At 44.0% G+C, this 15,756-nt stretch overlaps 1 protein-coding gene across 3 annotated transcripts in view; it reads right to left on the bottom strand.

Moving 5' to 3' along the window:
• Nucleotides 1–2,459: 2,459 nt before the first annotated feature.
• Nucleotides 2,460–15,756, bottom strand: part of znf385b (zinc finger protein 385B) — a 173,366-nt gene continuing 160,069 nt past the window's right edge. For all 3 annotated transcript variants that reach the window (XM_014165173.2, XM_014165175.2, XM_014165176.2), the window contains 5 exons: nt 11,319–11,514; nt 7,829–8,206; nt 7,278–7,462; nt 6,709–6,810; nt 2,460–6,466 (listed from right to left, as the gene is read on the bottom strand). In XM_014165173.2, coding sequence (XP_014020648.1) covers nt 6,233–6,466; nt 6,709–6,810; nt 7,278–7,462; nt 7,829–8,206; nt 11,319–11,514 — 1,095 coding nt within the window. In that variant the 3' untranslated portion in view covers nt 2,460–6,232. The remainder of the gene's footprint in view (nt 6,467–6,708; nt 6,811–7,277; nt 7,463–7,828; nt 8,207–11,318; nt 11,515–15,756) is intronic.

Genomic DNA, 15,756 nt, shown 5'->3' with positions numbered 1-15,756 from the left:
ACATCCATATCTATACGATGACTTAGTATTCCAAGTCAAATTGATAAAAAGGGCCATGTGTAACATATGACTGGCTGATTTTGGTAAAGAAACTACTTTGTAGAAAGTACCATTGCGTTCAGTGGTAATGATGAGATGCTGGGCAGTCTGCAATGATTGTGTGGATGTAGGCCTATTCGTACTGTAATTGCTGCCTATCTCCCTATCGACCAAACAGATGGAATGTAAGATGAAGTTGCGTGGGCTGTATGTTTAGCTAAACCTGAAAGAGTCTTAGAGTGCTAAACATAAAATTGTGTTGGCTGTATGTTTAAACCTGACATCGACTCAGAGTGTTAAATGTGGAGGTGTGTTGGCTTTGAGATCAGACAGAGCGACATACTTGGAGGTACTTAGTTATATCAGAGGAGGCAGTAGGCACAACACATATGAGTAATACCTGCCAAGCAAAAAGAAGGCTTTATACAACATTTCTGCACTGAACAGAAAGCCAGGATTATACAGTATATCACTGGATTAGGAGAAGTGACTAAATATGCAGTGTCAAGAAAATCTTTGAGATTCTTGCATCTTTTGATAAAGTAGGTACAGTCCCTATACATGTATCATAATTACAGATATTGGGATCTCTGTCCAATCTACAGTTGAAGTCGGAAGTTTACATACACTTAGGTTGGAGTCATTAATAGTTTTTCAACCACTCCACAAATTTCTTGTTTACAAACAATAGTATTGGCAAGTCGGTTAGGACATCTACTTTGTGCATGACACAAGTAATTTTCCCAACAATTGTTTACAGACAGATTATTTCACTTATAATTCACTGTATCACAATTCCAGTGGGTCAGAAGTTTACATACACTAAGTTGACTGTGCCTTTAAACAGCTTGGAAAATTCCAGAAAATGATTTCATGGCTTTAGAAGCTTCTGATGGGCTAATTGACATAATCTGAGTCAATTGGAGGTGCACCTGTGGATGTATTTCAAGGCCCACCTTCAAACTCAGTGCCTCTTTGCTTGACATCATGGGAAAGTCAAAAGAAATCAGCCAAGACCTCAGAAAAAAAATTTAAGACCTCCACAAGTCCGGTTCATCCTTGGGAGCAATTTCCAAATGCCTGAAGGTACCACGTGACTAATATCTTGTGGAAGGTTGAAATAGTATGAATAAATTCATAAAAATAACGCTTTTAATGAAAATATGTAAATCATTATGTGAATATGTTGGTAACCTGTTGTATAAAAGTGATAATGCCCTAGAAGCTGGTGTTTGGAGGATATATTGGCACGGTTTGCTAACAACACCCGTGCCAATATATCCTCCAAACACTGGCTTCTTGGGCATTATCACTCAACTATAACAGTTCTGTTAATTGTTATGGCATATGACATTCTAGCTGTTCTTGCCATAATATGGAGTTGGTCTTTTACCAAATAGGGCTATCTTCTATATACCACCCTACTTTGTTACAACGCAACTGTTTGGCTCAATCGCATTGAGAAGGAAATAAATTCCACAAATTAACATTTAACAAGGCACACCTGTTAATTGAAATGCATTCCAGGTGACTACCTCATGAAGATGGTTGAGAGAATGCCAAGAGTGTGCAAAGCTGTCATCAAGGCAAAGGGTGGCTACTTTGAAGAATCTCAAATATAAAATATATTTTGATTTGTTTAATACTTTTTTGGTTACTACATGAATCCATATGTGTTATTTCATAGTTTTGATGTCTTCACTATTGTAGAAAATAGTCAAATTAAAGAAAAACTCTGGAATGAGTAGGTATGTCCAAACTTTTGACTGGTACTGTATACCTAAATAAATCACAGACAGTGTCACCAGCAAAGCAGCCATTCAGTTGTGTTGTGACAAGATAGGGGTGGTATACATAAGATAACCCTATTTGGCAAAAGACGCACAGCTGCTTTCCCCTGTCACGCCTGCTCCCGCTCTTCCCGGGCGCCAGGCCCCCAGCATTACGCACAGCTGCTTTCCCCTGTCACGCCTGCTCCCGCTCTTCCCGGGCGCCACGCTCCCCAGCATTACGCACAGCTGCTTTCCCCTGTCACGCGACTATTGGACTCACCTGGACTCAATCACCTCTGTCATTACCTCCCCTATATCTGTCTGTTCCCCCGCTCTGTTCCCTGCTTCAGCATTGATTGTCATATGTATACCCGCGTGCTGACGCTGTTCCTGTCTTGTTAAATGTTTAACTGCCCGTACCTGCTTCTCTACTGCTTCTCTACTCCAGCGTCAGTCCTTACAAATACAAGTGATACGTTTAGGTATTTAATAAAAACAAATAAAATGTTTAACAAACAAACAAATAATAAAACAATTACATATCTCAAATACAACTGAATGTATGCATCAATTGCATCACACAAACATAATGTGAAAATAAATACTGTACATGTCACACAGAGTATATGATGATATGATGATCTTATATCTCTTTCAATGAACATCCCTTTTATTGACAATCTCTACAACAGGTCTCCTTTATAAACTATATTCAATTAATTAATTTAATAATTACAATTATTTTTCAGTTATGGAAAATAATATTGTAATATGGGAGCAAACCATCCAAATATATATACATTTATTTGAAGAGGTACATTTCAATTTCAATGTATCTTGTATATTCTGTCATGTTGGAGTGGATTGCTTTTTTTCAACTTAAAAAATACAAATACCTCGTATGTCTGTCTGTCCCCCTCCGTAACATACTGTACAACTAGTATTGCAACTTGGAAAGGGTGATACAAACAGGGTTTGGGTCAATTCCATTTCAATTCAGTCAATTCATGAACACTGAAATAAACTGAAGTTTACAGATGTAGGATCGTAATTTGATCACCCTGTTGTTGCAGGAAATCTTTTAAACTAAAGTCTTCAAGGGTTAGTTATTTCCACTTAAAAATGTCAGACTTTATTTGCCCTAACACTTTTTTATCAACTCCTGATAAAATGTCCATTAATTATAATCCACACAATAAATGACATGTCCGGTTGCTGCTGGATTATTTTCCTGTTTTGAGAAACTGGTCAAACATCTGTACTTCCTGAATTCACTCATTACAAGTGATGAAAACGAATAGATTCTACTATTTCTCAAGAAATGAAAGACTGATGATTATATAATTTACTGCAGGAACAATATACTTTAAGGGTCAAATCCTGACTTGAGATCTGCACACTTAAAAAACACTGAGAATCTCACTGCCAATAGGTACTTATGACAGTGGGAGGCCGTTTCTTGTCTTGCTAGAACAAAAGAGGTACCTGCTGCGTGCCAATCCAGTAGCGACGAATTTACCATTTCTACATGTTGAATCGCGATGCTCATCTGTGCCAACAAATTTACCTTGAGCCAATCAGAGAGCACGAACCCCCATGTGGGAAAATCAACAGGAGTGACAACAAGTGACAACATTTTCTCCGTATATCCACAGATGAGCCAGTCACACTTCATTTACAATGTAGGCTATGGAATGGTAGCTAGCTAAGTGTACAGACACAATGCATACAACACTAAATAATTCCTCCAAGCTAGCTAACCACTGTATCTAGTATTGACATTTGTCACGTATACTCCCTCTCTGGCCTCTAGGTCACCAGACTGCTGAGTATTACGCACACCTGTCACCATAGTCACGTGCACCAGCGCTTATTGACACTCACCTGGACTCCATCACCTCCTTGATTACGTGCCCTATTTATGTTAATCCCTTTGGTTCCTTCCCCAGGCATTGTTGTTTCTGTATCTGTTTCATGTCGGTGCACTGTTAGTGTTTCTTGTTTTGTTCGTTTATTTATTAAATGTATTCACTGCCTGAACTGGCTTCCTGACTCTCAGCGTACATCGTTACAACATAATTAAATCACAATGAATTATCTAGTTTCCATGAAACAGCTGCCTGTGTTAGCTGCGGAGTTAGTGCAGTGTCCTTAGCTAGTGTGCTAGCTATGCTAACGTTAGCTAGCTAGCTAAACTTTTGGCTATGGGCTGGCACTGGCTGTTTGTAGGGTGTCCACCCACTTTGGGCAAATTGCACTTTGGTGATGACGTTTCACTTCCTTATGTTATAAAATACATTTTATCAAGACAAATATGATTCTTCATGTTCTGAATCATTCAGTGGGGTCTTTTTCAAACATACTGTATCATTAACATTGTATCCAAAAAGTCCGATTTCTTAACCTAATACATCCGTTAATAAGCACTGAGCTCTGCCGAAACTTTTGAATTTTAAAGTGTTTTTGTGGTCGTCTTCCAAATGCTGAATTAAATGTAAAAGGCTTTGAAAATAAAGAGCTTGCAGTACGCTCAGTGCTCTGTTGACATGTTACAGAGATACGCTTGTTGATGTGAGAAGTCTTGGAAAAAGAATAGGAACTTTGCATTTATATGAACAGTATATACTAAAATATGAAAATACTACTTGTCATGTTTCAAAATTGATATCTATCTTACCTCTATATTGTATTATGTTCTCTGGATTTTAAAAGAAAGATGATGAGTTCAATGGTAAGCCTGTCAGGTAGCCTTAATTCTCGCACAGCATCCAGCCTAATGCAATGCTATTTTCCAGATTTTTTACCTATTTTTTTTTCTCTGGCCTCCATTGATTTAGTCAGCCTAATTTTAACCATCCTACAAGGATAAAATCTCCAATAAGTTTTGAACAGCTTATGATAGAGACATGAGGTTTAGACCATTTTTGTTGTTGTTGAGGATTGTATAAATAATTAACATATTATTTTACCCATTGGTCAAAAGATGAGTTTTGATTGGACACCCTACAGTATTTGATTATGGTGAGTAAATGAAATGGTTTTTTCGTTATCTAGCTGTGGCCATCTGGCTAGTATCAACAAGGGCTTTCTACAAAATAGCAACATTAGCACTGCAGCCAACATTGGAATCTAGACCATAAGCAACGCACACGGACATGCATTGCCAAACATTGCTACTGCCACCTTCTGGTTTGGAGTATTTTAACAAGGCTGAGTGGCTGACGACTTCAAGGTCTTTGCTGTGTGAACACTAAAGATATTCACTGCCGACACTCTGTTCCGAGGTGCTAAGTACTGTCGGCAGGCAAACGTTTGACAATCCTACCGGTGTGTTTGAGCTTTAACTAACATTTTCTTGAACAGACTTGACGTCTCCCATTGACATGAATCCATCTCAAGTTAACATTTGGCTCTTACTGAAAAACCAAGAGAATGGTTTCTCTCTCTAAAGTGGAGGAACTGAGAACACTGTTACTAAAGAATTACTATGAATATCTACTGTAAGTTGAAGCCAGACTATTTGACAATCATAACAGAGATTCAGCTTTTTGCCTTACACAATCCAGGACAGAACAGAGGCCAAAACTGCATTACTGTATTAACGTACAGTTCAAGACTCATGACATCAAGCAACAACTGGAAAAGTGCACTGATACCGTTTTTCACACTACTGGTCTAGACCAAGCAGAGCCATGCTGAACTGTTCTGACCTGGTTGCACATCCACCGTAGTTGCTTAAACCGTACTGGAAAGGACAATGTGAGAAGAAAATATCCAAGCCAGCCCAGTGCGGTTCAGATTGGCCCTATAGTGTGAATCAGGTATGACTGTGCTTCTGTCTGGGGGCTGTTATGATGAACACTGTCATACGCATGTAGCTAGAGCTGTCCATTAATTTAATCAAATAGGAAGACTATGGTATTTCAAGTCATTCAGGAAGCTGTTTGATGCTCTTTATTATTCCACAAGAATCCAATACTTAGACCCTCAGTGGTCTTAGTGAGCCCACTATACCTCTGTACTTCATGCTTCAGGGCAACGCACGCAGACAGGCAAGTTCAATCAAATAAATACACTGTCGTTCGTTCAAGCTTCGCAGTGCAGTAGTCCTCTCAGTTCAGTGCACCGGGGAGGTACTGTCTGTAGTAGGACGTCATCCACTCACTGTTCCACGTGGTCAGAGGAGACCTGTTTGTCTACTCATGTCATTTTCCCCTTTGTGTTACTGTACCTCTGGCTCCCTGGCTCATACCGATACACAGGGTTATGTCCATTAGGGCACACCGTAGGGAAAACGGGAGACAAAAACAAGCATTAATTAGTGGACAAGCTCAGATAGTACCACCCTGATTCACTCAGTTTCTGCCATTTTCTTTCATTCTCTGCCTACTGAACACAACCCTGGTGTCACGACCCAGGAATCAGTATGGGGCGAAGAGTATAGAGCCGGTGGTGGGCCGGATGGGCCCTGGAGCAGCCCGGAGGAAGGCGCCCATGGAGCCCATGGAGCCTGGGTGGCCAGCAGTCTGAAAGATAGAAGAGTTGGGCCGCGGGTGCAGGGCGATGGAGGGGACAGTGGTGGGGCAGAAGGGGTTGGAGAGGAAAGCAGCAGGGGAGATAGGCTTCACCAGGTCCTTCTGAAGAGCCAGCTTTGCCTGAAGGAGAGAAGAGGATAGGAGAGGAGTTAAATGAGAAAGCAAATCTATTGATAATGCAATTAACTACAAAAACAACAAGCCATTATTTTCAATGAGCATAAAGGCCAGTCTTTAAGCCCACTGATGCATATTCCTAAATGCTTTTTTAAGAAACTGCCAAAAAATGTATTAACAATTAATCCCTGATGTCAAATCAACTTTTCTTGGGGGCTTTGATTAGAAACATATATGATACATACGGCTAGGACAGTGGAGCTGCGTTGTTGTTTGTTGTAAGGGCTGTATTTAGGTTTCATCGGTTTCCCAGCCACTCTGTCCTTGTGCCTTCTGCTGGAGATGTGCTGACAAAATACAACAAAAAAGGTCAGTGACGTTACTGTGTGCGAATCCTTATGGGCCCTGGTCAAAGGTAGTGCACTATAAAGGGTATAGGGTGGCATTTGGGACACACTTTTTGGTGAGCCAATTATAAAAAGCCTGTAAGGTCCCTTCAAGCTGTAACAAGACAACAAGCCCGGCATACTTGAGTTCCCAAAGTTAAATCAATTTGACATGTAAAAAAAATATTTAGAGGTGAATTCAAGGATTTTAAATAAGTCATTTCCCAGAATGTGTTTTCCCCAGTCCCCCCTCTGACTATACTGTATTGTGATTGACCTAATATCGGCACCAAGAAATCTCACAAATCTTGCATGCGCACTGGCTGCTGATCAGCTAAGATTTATTAATTAATTTATGCACAAGAAAATTAAAGAGAAGTAAAAACCAAAGGGTCTTGAAAGGCCTGTCACGAGACACTATGGTGTACCTGTTTGAGCTGTATTTCTGAGTTGACGTGGACATCACAGATCTCACAATAGAACGTCTTGTTCTGCAGTCCGGAGCCTTTCAACACGGTGGTGGCCTGGACTTTGAGCTTTGAGCCCGGTCTGGGATAGGCCTTAATTGGGCCTGCGCCGTTCCTCGCCTCAAGCATAGTTTTGTGTTTCGAACCTTCAGGGGACAGAAGAAAGGGCAAAAACATAATTAAATATATTGCACATGGAAAATACCATAAATAAAACATAAAAATAACACTATTTCATTTGTTTGGTTTAAAAGTAGAACAGATTTTGTTTTCCCATCCAAAATGTTCGTTGGTCAGCTTGAGATCCAACAGTGTTTCTCTGACCTGGGTATTACGTCTGACCCCACTATAACTACATAACAGCCATACGTGTCAATGTTAGCTAACAAACATCTGACATATTGAGCCCGTGTGCAAGCCCCCTTCCCCCCACCCAACACATACACCTCGGGAGGAGTAACACCAACGCTAACACGGCGGTTGAGCAAACAGCAACAGATGCTGGAACAAACCTGTGTTGTGGGCCTCCAGCTGCGACAAAGAGTTGACGGCCACTTTGCACAGCGAACAGTACAGGAGCTTTTTGGCTTTTTCCTCCTCCTCCGACTCTGGCGTGGGCTGAGTTGCTGTAGCAGCGGCAGTGGTGGGGGCCGTGAGCCCAGGCTTGGTGCTGATGCTGCCACTGCTCTTCATAACAGGCCCCTGTAGTTGTACTTGTGTTGCTGATGGGGGGCTGGCAGGCGTGGGATCACATAGGACGGGATTACAGGGACTGGGGATGGCCATGGCTGTTAAAGCTGCCAGGGAGGAGGAGGTGGAGATGATGGGAACGAAAGCATTTGGAGAAGCCAAGGTTTTATCTGCCGTGCTAGGAGGCACTGCGATTTGTTCTGAGATCAAGAAAGAAAGAGGGAGGGAGAGGGAAAGGGAGAGAGACACAACATCTGACAGTTAGTCTGGGAGCGTTAACAATATTACAACTTTTGGTGACACATTCCCTTATATTTTTATTTTGGTGTGTTGCGTAAGAGTTTGATCCCTGGGGGATCAGCTGAGTAGCAGTAGCAGGACCGAGCTACTGACCAGTGGTGTTTTCTGTATCTTTATCTCTCTCTTTGTGTGTGTGTGTGTGTGTCTGTGTGCGTGCATATGTGTGTGCTTCAATGTGGCCCTCTGTCAATGTTACAGAGCCAAGTTGTCAAACTCTTGTCCCCTCTACTGTGACACTGAGAGGCCCTGTCCCTCCACCCACTCAGAACCATGTACTGTACCAGAACACCATGGAGGACATTGCCACAAGGCAAGGCGCCTGAACTCAAGCTCACACCCACAGTCCCACACCATCCCTCCATCCCTTCCACCCCTTCCCACACACCATACCACACCCACCCTCCAAACCCATGCTCCAACGCCCTGCATTAGTATCGCACTGTAGCTTTTTCCATGAATGTCATTTTGCATTTGTGATCCTCTCAGAAAGTTGTGTAGTATTCTCTTCAGAGAATAGTGCTCTCTTTACACTGACTACACCAGCTGGCACTATGACATCTACAAGCTACACGTCACTACACTGGTCTATATTTGGTCTAAACTAGCATTTGAAAGTCTTCATTAAACCTTGCTTCATTAACTCTAATTTTCACTAAAACTTTTCTATGTAGTCTTTGAAGACAGTTTGTAAAGTTAACATAACATTTCCTAAGATAAGGTTATTAAATACATTTGGGTGGCAATGTGTATATACACCAACCGGGTCAATAGAGCAGTAGTGTCACGCCCTGACCGTAGAGAGCCCTTTTATTTCTCTATTTGGTTAGGTCAGGGTGTGATTTGGGTGGGCATTCTAGATTATGTATATCTATGTTTTGATTTTCTATGTTGGCCTGATATGGTTCCCAATCAGAGGCAGCTGTCTTTCGTTGTCTCTGATTGGGGATCATATTTAGGCAGCCTTTTCCCACTGGGTTTTTGTGGGATCTTGTTTTTTGGTTAGTTGCCTGTGAGCACGCCATTTACTTCACGTTTCATTTGTGCTTTATTGTTTTTGTTGTATTGACGGTGTTCATTTTTAATAAAGAATAAATGTTCGCCTACCACGCTGCACCTTGGTCTCCTTCTTACGATGGACGTGACAAGTAGCTAGCAAGGATTAATTATATTAGCATCCCAAAGCAACACATTCATTCATTAAACACCAAAATTGGTAAGAAAATGAATGAATAAAAGTATACCAGTTCCATTTAAGGACCAAAAATTTGACAGCTGCGCCATACAAGTTGCAAAATAGTTGGGAAGAGATTTTCGATGTGCCGATTCCATGGCACATGGACTATGTACAGCTGCAGCGATCATAAACCATCTGTAAATAGTCCACCCAATCTACCTACCCCATCCCCATACTGTTTTTATTTACTTTTCTGCTCTTTTGCACACCAGTATCTCTACTTGCACATCATCATCTGCTCATTTATCACTCCAGTGTTAATCTGCTAAATTCTAATTCTTTGCTACTATGGCCTATTTATTGCCTACCTCATGCCTTTTGCACACACTGTATATAGACTTAATTTTTTTCTACTGTGTCATTGACTTGTTTATTGTGTTATTCCATGTGTAACTCTGTGTTGTCTGTGTCACACTGCTTTGCTTTATCTTGGCCAGGTCGCAGTTGTAAATGAGAACTTGTTCTCAACTAGCCTACCTGGTGAAATAAAAAAATACAAAATAAAACAATGAACTGATACACAAAACAACACCTGATTCAAAACTTTGTTTTTCAATTTAAATTATTATACAACATTCTTGCATTCAATAGAATGTTATGTATATGGGGGATACAACCATCCCAGCTCTGCTGATTTTGCTGGGAAGAGACAGAATCATTAGATCACTTGTTTTGGTCCTGCCTATAGTATGTAGTTTGTTTCTGGTCACAGGTTCAGGAATGGCTGAAAAATCACAAACATCCAGCTAGGCAGTCTGTGACTCCGACTAACAGTCATTGGGTGTGACTCTGTGAAAAGACACAGGATGTGTCCCACATGGCACCCTATTCCCTATATAGTGCACTACATAGAGCTCTTGTCATAAGTAGTGCACTAAACGGGGAATAGGGTGCTATTTGGGACACAGCACAGAATACTAAGGAGTAGTATCGCTGGCTCTGGATCATTACAGAACTTGAACCTAATCTCTGAATAGGGCTGAGCAGTGACTTTCTGTTTGTGGTCCAAGTGGTACCCTATCCAACTACTTTTGAACAGGGTCATATGGGCCCTGCTCAATAGTAGTGCACTATATAGGGAATAGGGTTCCATTTGGGATGCAGTTTCTGAAACCCTCTTACCTGCAGTTTGGACCCCAGGAAGAGTAGATGCTGCCTTGGCAAAAGCTAATGGAGATCCTAATAGAATACTAAATAGCTCCTAATAGGCCAGACAGTGTGACTTAAAAAAATATCAAGATCCAACAGAAATTAGTGCAAATGTACATTTTACAACACATTGGTTTAGATTTGAAGCTTTCTTTTCTGCCTTGGTTGGTAACACATGCATGTGGTCTATTCCGACTGTATTCATCTATACAATGAGTCATTAGATATTATCGTCTGTCCCCTTTAAGCTACTCCCATAAAGAAACTTAGAATTATTCAATGAACAAAAATCTAAAAATGGATGTGGTTTAACTACTTTATCCCAGTGAGCAAAACTGGTTGAAATGCATGGCAATGAGCATGGCACTTGTCACACTAATGCCTGTTAATGAGATTCAATTGGTTAAGGCATTTGTCAGACTTAATTTAATGAGAAAAACGCTTATTCCAAAGACACATACAGTACACGCATGCACAAGCGTGCATGCACATCCACCCACATCCACACACACATCCACACACACAGACACAGACACAGACACACAAAGCATGCAATGACACAAGATAACACTCAAGGCTAGAGCATGGAGAGGAAAGGATGACACACAAGAGCTAAAGTTTCCACATACCTGGTTGGTCAGAGTCGCTGCCCGTGACAGTGCTGGTCAAGGTGGTGGAGGTTGTGGTGGTGATTGTCTTTGCACTGTCCAGGGGAGGAGGAAGTGGAGGAGGAAGGGAACTCTTAGGCGACTTATTCTTGGTGTTCTCCTGTGCTTTGAGCTTCTTGGCATGTTTACTGCCTTTGTAGTGCGCCTCGGCTTGGCTCTGCAGAGGGAGAACAAATGAACCATGCAATCAGGCTCGTTTCTCACACAACAGGTCTTAGTCATGGACTGCAATCACATCGCATCACATATGACAAAAATACACACACACTTCAATCACAGCTTTCAATAGATAGGCTCAATCAGAGGGAAAATTAGAGAGATGTTTGATTGGATCAGGATGTTAGGGCGGATCAGAATGTTAGGATTTTCATATGGCCAATGGGAAGAAGTAGGGTGTGTGTGTGAGAGAGAGCGGAGAGAGAGCTTTAGACAAAATAATACATGATCAGAAAAATGAACAAGAAATGGATTCCAGTGAGTGAGTGAGCAAAGAGCATTTTGGAGACTGAGAGTTTTAAATTGGTTTGATTGTACACTCTATATCCTGGATATATGGCGAAAATGACAACTCACTCAGCGAATCTTTATGTTGATTTAGATTTAGGAGTGGAGTGGAATGGGATATCACCTCACCTCAATGTGGTCTGGTGCATTGAGTCGCTATAGGTTAATAGCTATATTTTACAAATCTTGTTTCTCACATCCTGTCCTTGCACATACAATCATTAGAAGTAATTCATATTGAACCACGGTCCTCTTCTCTGAGGTGGAACATTCCTGTCTCTTTTACTTTTAAAGGTTTGTGGTCCTCTTCATCACACACATCTTTCAAAACCATGCTGTTATGGAAAGGTACATTAATTGAGGAGCAAACTGAAGTGAAGATATCCCTGTGGCTATAACTGTCATAGTCGTGTGTGTAGGTGGCAGGGAAGTCAGGCGCAGGAGAAACCAACTTGGTTAAACTGGAGTAGTTTTATTAACAAAAAAACGAACTCCAAAACCAACGTACAAAAATAACATGGGTAAAAATAACCTGTCGCACACCGATACAAAATACACGAGTACATAACATACAAACAATCACTGACAAGGACATGAGGGGAAACAGAGGGTTAAATACACAACATGTAATGAATGTAATTGAAACCAGGTGTGTAGGAAGACAAGACAAAACCAATGGAAAATGAAAAACTGATCAATAATGGCTAGAAGACCAGTGACGTCGACCGCCGAGCACCACGCGAACAAGGAGGGGCATCGACTTCAGCAGAAGTGACAGTCCCCCCCCCCACACGCAGCTCCAGCAGCGCGTCGATACCGGCCTTGGGGACGACCCGGAGGACGAGGCGCAGGGCGACCCGGATGGAGACGATGGAACTCTCGCAGCAGGGAAGGATCTAACACATCCTCCACCGGAACCCAGCATCTCTCCTCCGGACCGAACCCCTCCCAGTCCACGAGGTACTGAAGGCCCCTCGCCCAACGTCTCGAATCCAGGATGGATCGAACGGAGTACGCCGCGGCCCCCTCAATGTCCAAAGGGGGCGGAGGAACCTCCCACACCTCAGCCTCCTGGAGCGGGCCAGCCACCACTGGCCTGAGGAGAGACACATGGAACGAGGGGTTAATACGATAATGGGGGGGAAGCTTTAACCTATAACATACCTTGTTCCCTCTCCTCAGGACTTTGGCCCCACAAACCGCAGACCCAGCTTCCGGCAGGGCAGGCGGAGGGGCAGGATTCTGGTCGAGAGCCAGACCCTGCCGCTCACTGCAGCGACAGTCTGCGCCAACTTTCTTGCACCTTACGGCGCGCTGAAGGTGGACGTGAGCGGCATCCCAGGTTTCCTCCGTGCGCTGGAACCAGTTGTCCACCGCAGGTGCCTCGGTCTGACTCAGATGCCAAGGGGCCAGAACCGGCTGATACCCCAACACACATTGCAAGGGAGAGAGGTTAGTGGAGGAGTGGCGAAGCGAGTTCTGAGCCATCTCTGCCCAGGGCACGAACGCCGCCCACTCCCCCGCCGCTCCTGACAATAAGACCTCAGAAACCTACCCACATCCTGGTTAACTCTCTCCACCTGCCCGTTACTCTCAGGGTGAACACCCGAGGTAAGGCTGACGGAGACCCCCAGACGTTCCATGAACGCCTTCCAGACCCTTGACGTGAGCTGGGGACCCCGATCAGACACTATATCCTCAGGCACCCGTAGTGCCGGAAAACGTGTGTAAACAGAGCCTCCGCAGTTTGTAGGGCCATAGGGAGACCGGGCAAAGGGAGGAGACGACAGGACTTAGAAAAACGATCCACAACGACCAGGATCGTGGTGTTACCTTGTGAAGGTGGAAGATCGGTTATGAAATCCACCGACAAGTGCGACCACGGCCGTTGTGGAACGGGCAAGGGTTGTAACTTACCTCTGGGTAGGTGTCTAGGAGCCTTGCACTGGGCGCACACTGAACAGGAGGAAACATAATCCCTCACGTCCTTAGCTAAAATGGGCCACCAGTACCTCCCACTAAGACAGTGCATCGTCCGACCAATCCCAGGATGACCAGAGGAGGGTGACGTGTGAGCCCAGTATATCAATCGGTCGTGGACAGCCCAGCTCGACACTGAGGGGAACGGGCTCTGTACGTGATGCCTGCTCAATGTCCACGTCCAGCTCCCATACTACCAGTGGCACCAAAAAAGATGCTGGGATTATGGGAGTGGGATCCATTGACCGCTCCTCTGTGTCATACAGCCGGGACAATGCGTCTGCCTTCACATTCTGGGAACCTGGTCTGTAAGAGAGGGTAAACACAAAATGGGTGAAAAACATGGCCCACCTTGCCTGGCGAGGATTCAGTCTCCTCGCCTCCCGGATGTCAGCAACTTACCACCCTGCATCCCACTGCTGGCTTGCTTCTGAAGCTAAGCAGGGTTGGTCCTGGTCAGTCCCTGGATGGGAGACCAGATGCTGCTGGAAGTGGTGTTGGAGGGTCAGTAGGAGGCTCTCTTTCCTCTGGTCTAAAAAATATCCCAATGCCCCAGGGCAGTGATTGGGGACACTGCCCTGTGTAGGGTGCCGTCTTTCGGATGGGACGTTAAACAGGTGTCCTGACTCTCTGAGGTCATTAAAGATCCCATTGCACTTATCGTAAGAGTAGGGGTGTTAACCCTGGTGTCCTGGCTAAATTCACAATCTGGCCCTCAGATCATCACGGCCACCTAATCATCCCCAGCTTACAATTGGCTCATTCATCCCTCCTACCTGAAACTATTCCCGAGGTCGTTGCTGTAAATGAGAATGTGTTCTCAGTCAACTTACCTGGTAAAATAACAATAAAATAAAAAATGTACTCCAGATTGCGGTGGTCAGTCCAGATGAGAAAAGGGTGTTTAGCCCCCTCAAGCCAATGTCTCCACGCCTTCAAAGCCTTGACGACAGCCAACAGCTCCCGGTCCCCCACATCATAGTTTCGCTCCGCCGAGCTGAGCTTCTTAGAAAAGAAGGCACAGGGGCAGAACTTAGGTGGCGTAGCCGAGCGCTGAGAGAGCACAGCTCCTATCCCAGCCTCAGACGTGTCCACCTCCACTATGAATTGCAAAGACGGACCCGGATGAGCCAACACAGGAACCGAGGTAAACTGAGCCTTCAGTTTCCTAAAAGCCCTGTTCGCCCCAGCCGACCACTGCAAACGCACCGGACCCCCCTTCAGCAGTGAGGTAATGGGAGCAGCGACCTGACCAAAACCCCGGATAAACCTCCGGTAGTAATTGGCAAACCCTAAAAATCGCTGCACCTCCTTCACCGTGATTGGAGTCGGCCAATTACGCACGGCTGCAATGCGGTCACTCTCCAGCTCCGATCCTGACGTGGATAGGCGATACCCCAAGAAGGAGATGGACTGTTGAAAGAACAGGCATTTCTCAGCCTTGACATACAGGTCATGGTCCGACAGGCAACCAAGCACTCTGCGCACCAGGGACACATGCTCGGCGCGTGTAGCGGAATATCTCAGAATGTCATCGATATATACCACTACATATATACCACTACACCCTGACCGTGCAGGTCCCTGAAAATCTCATCTACAAAAGATTGGAAGACTGATGGAGCATTCTTCATCCTGTACGGCATAACGAGGTACTCATAATGCCCTGAGGTGGTACTAAATGCTGTCTTCCACTCGTCTCCCTTTCGGATACACACCAGGTTGTACGCACTCCTGAGATCCAATTTAGTGAAGAAGCGCGCCCCGTGCATTAACTCAATCGCCGTGGCAATCAGAGGTAGCGGGTAACTGTACCCCACCGTGATTTTATTAAGACCTCGATAATCAATGCACGGGCGAAGACCTCCATCCTTCTTCTTCACAAAAAATAAACTCGAGGAGACGGGTGAAATGG

This window comes from Salmo salar, chromosome ssa21 (assembly GCF_905237065.1).
Source record: "Salmo salar chromosome ssa21, Ssal_v3.1, whole genome shotgun sequence".
Classification (NCBI taxonomy): domain Eukaryota; kingdom Metazoa; phylum Chordata; class Actinopteri; order Salmoniformes; family Salmonidae; genus Salmo; species Salmo salar.
This window is presented reverse-complemented; position numbering and strand designations above follow the sequence as displayed.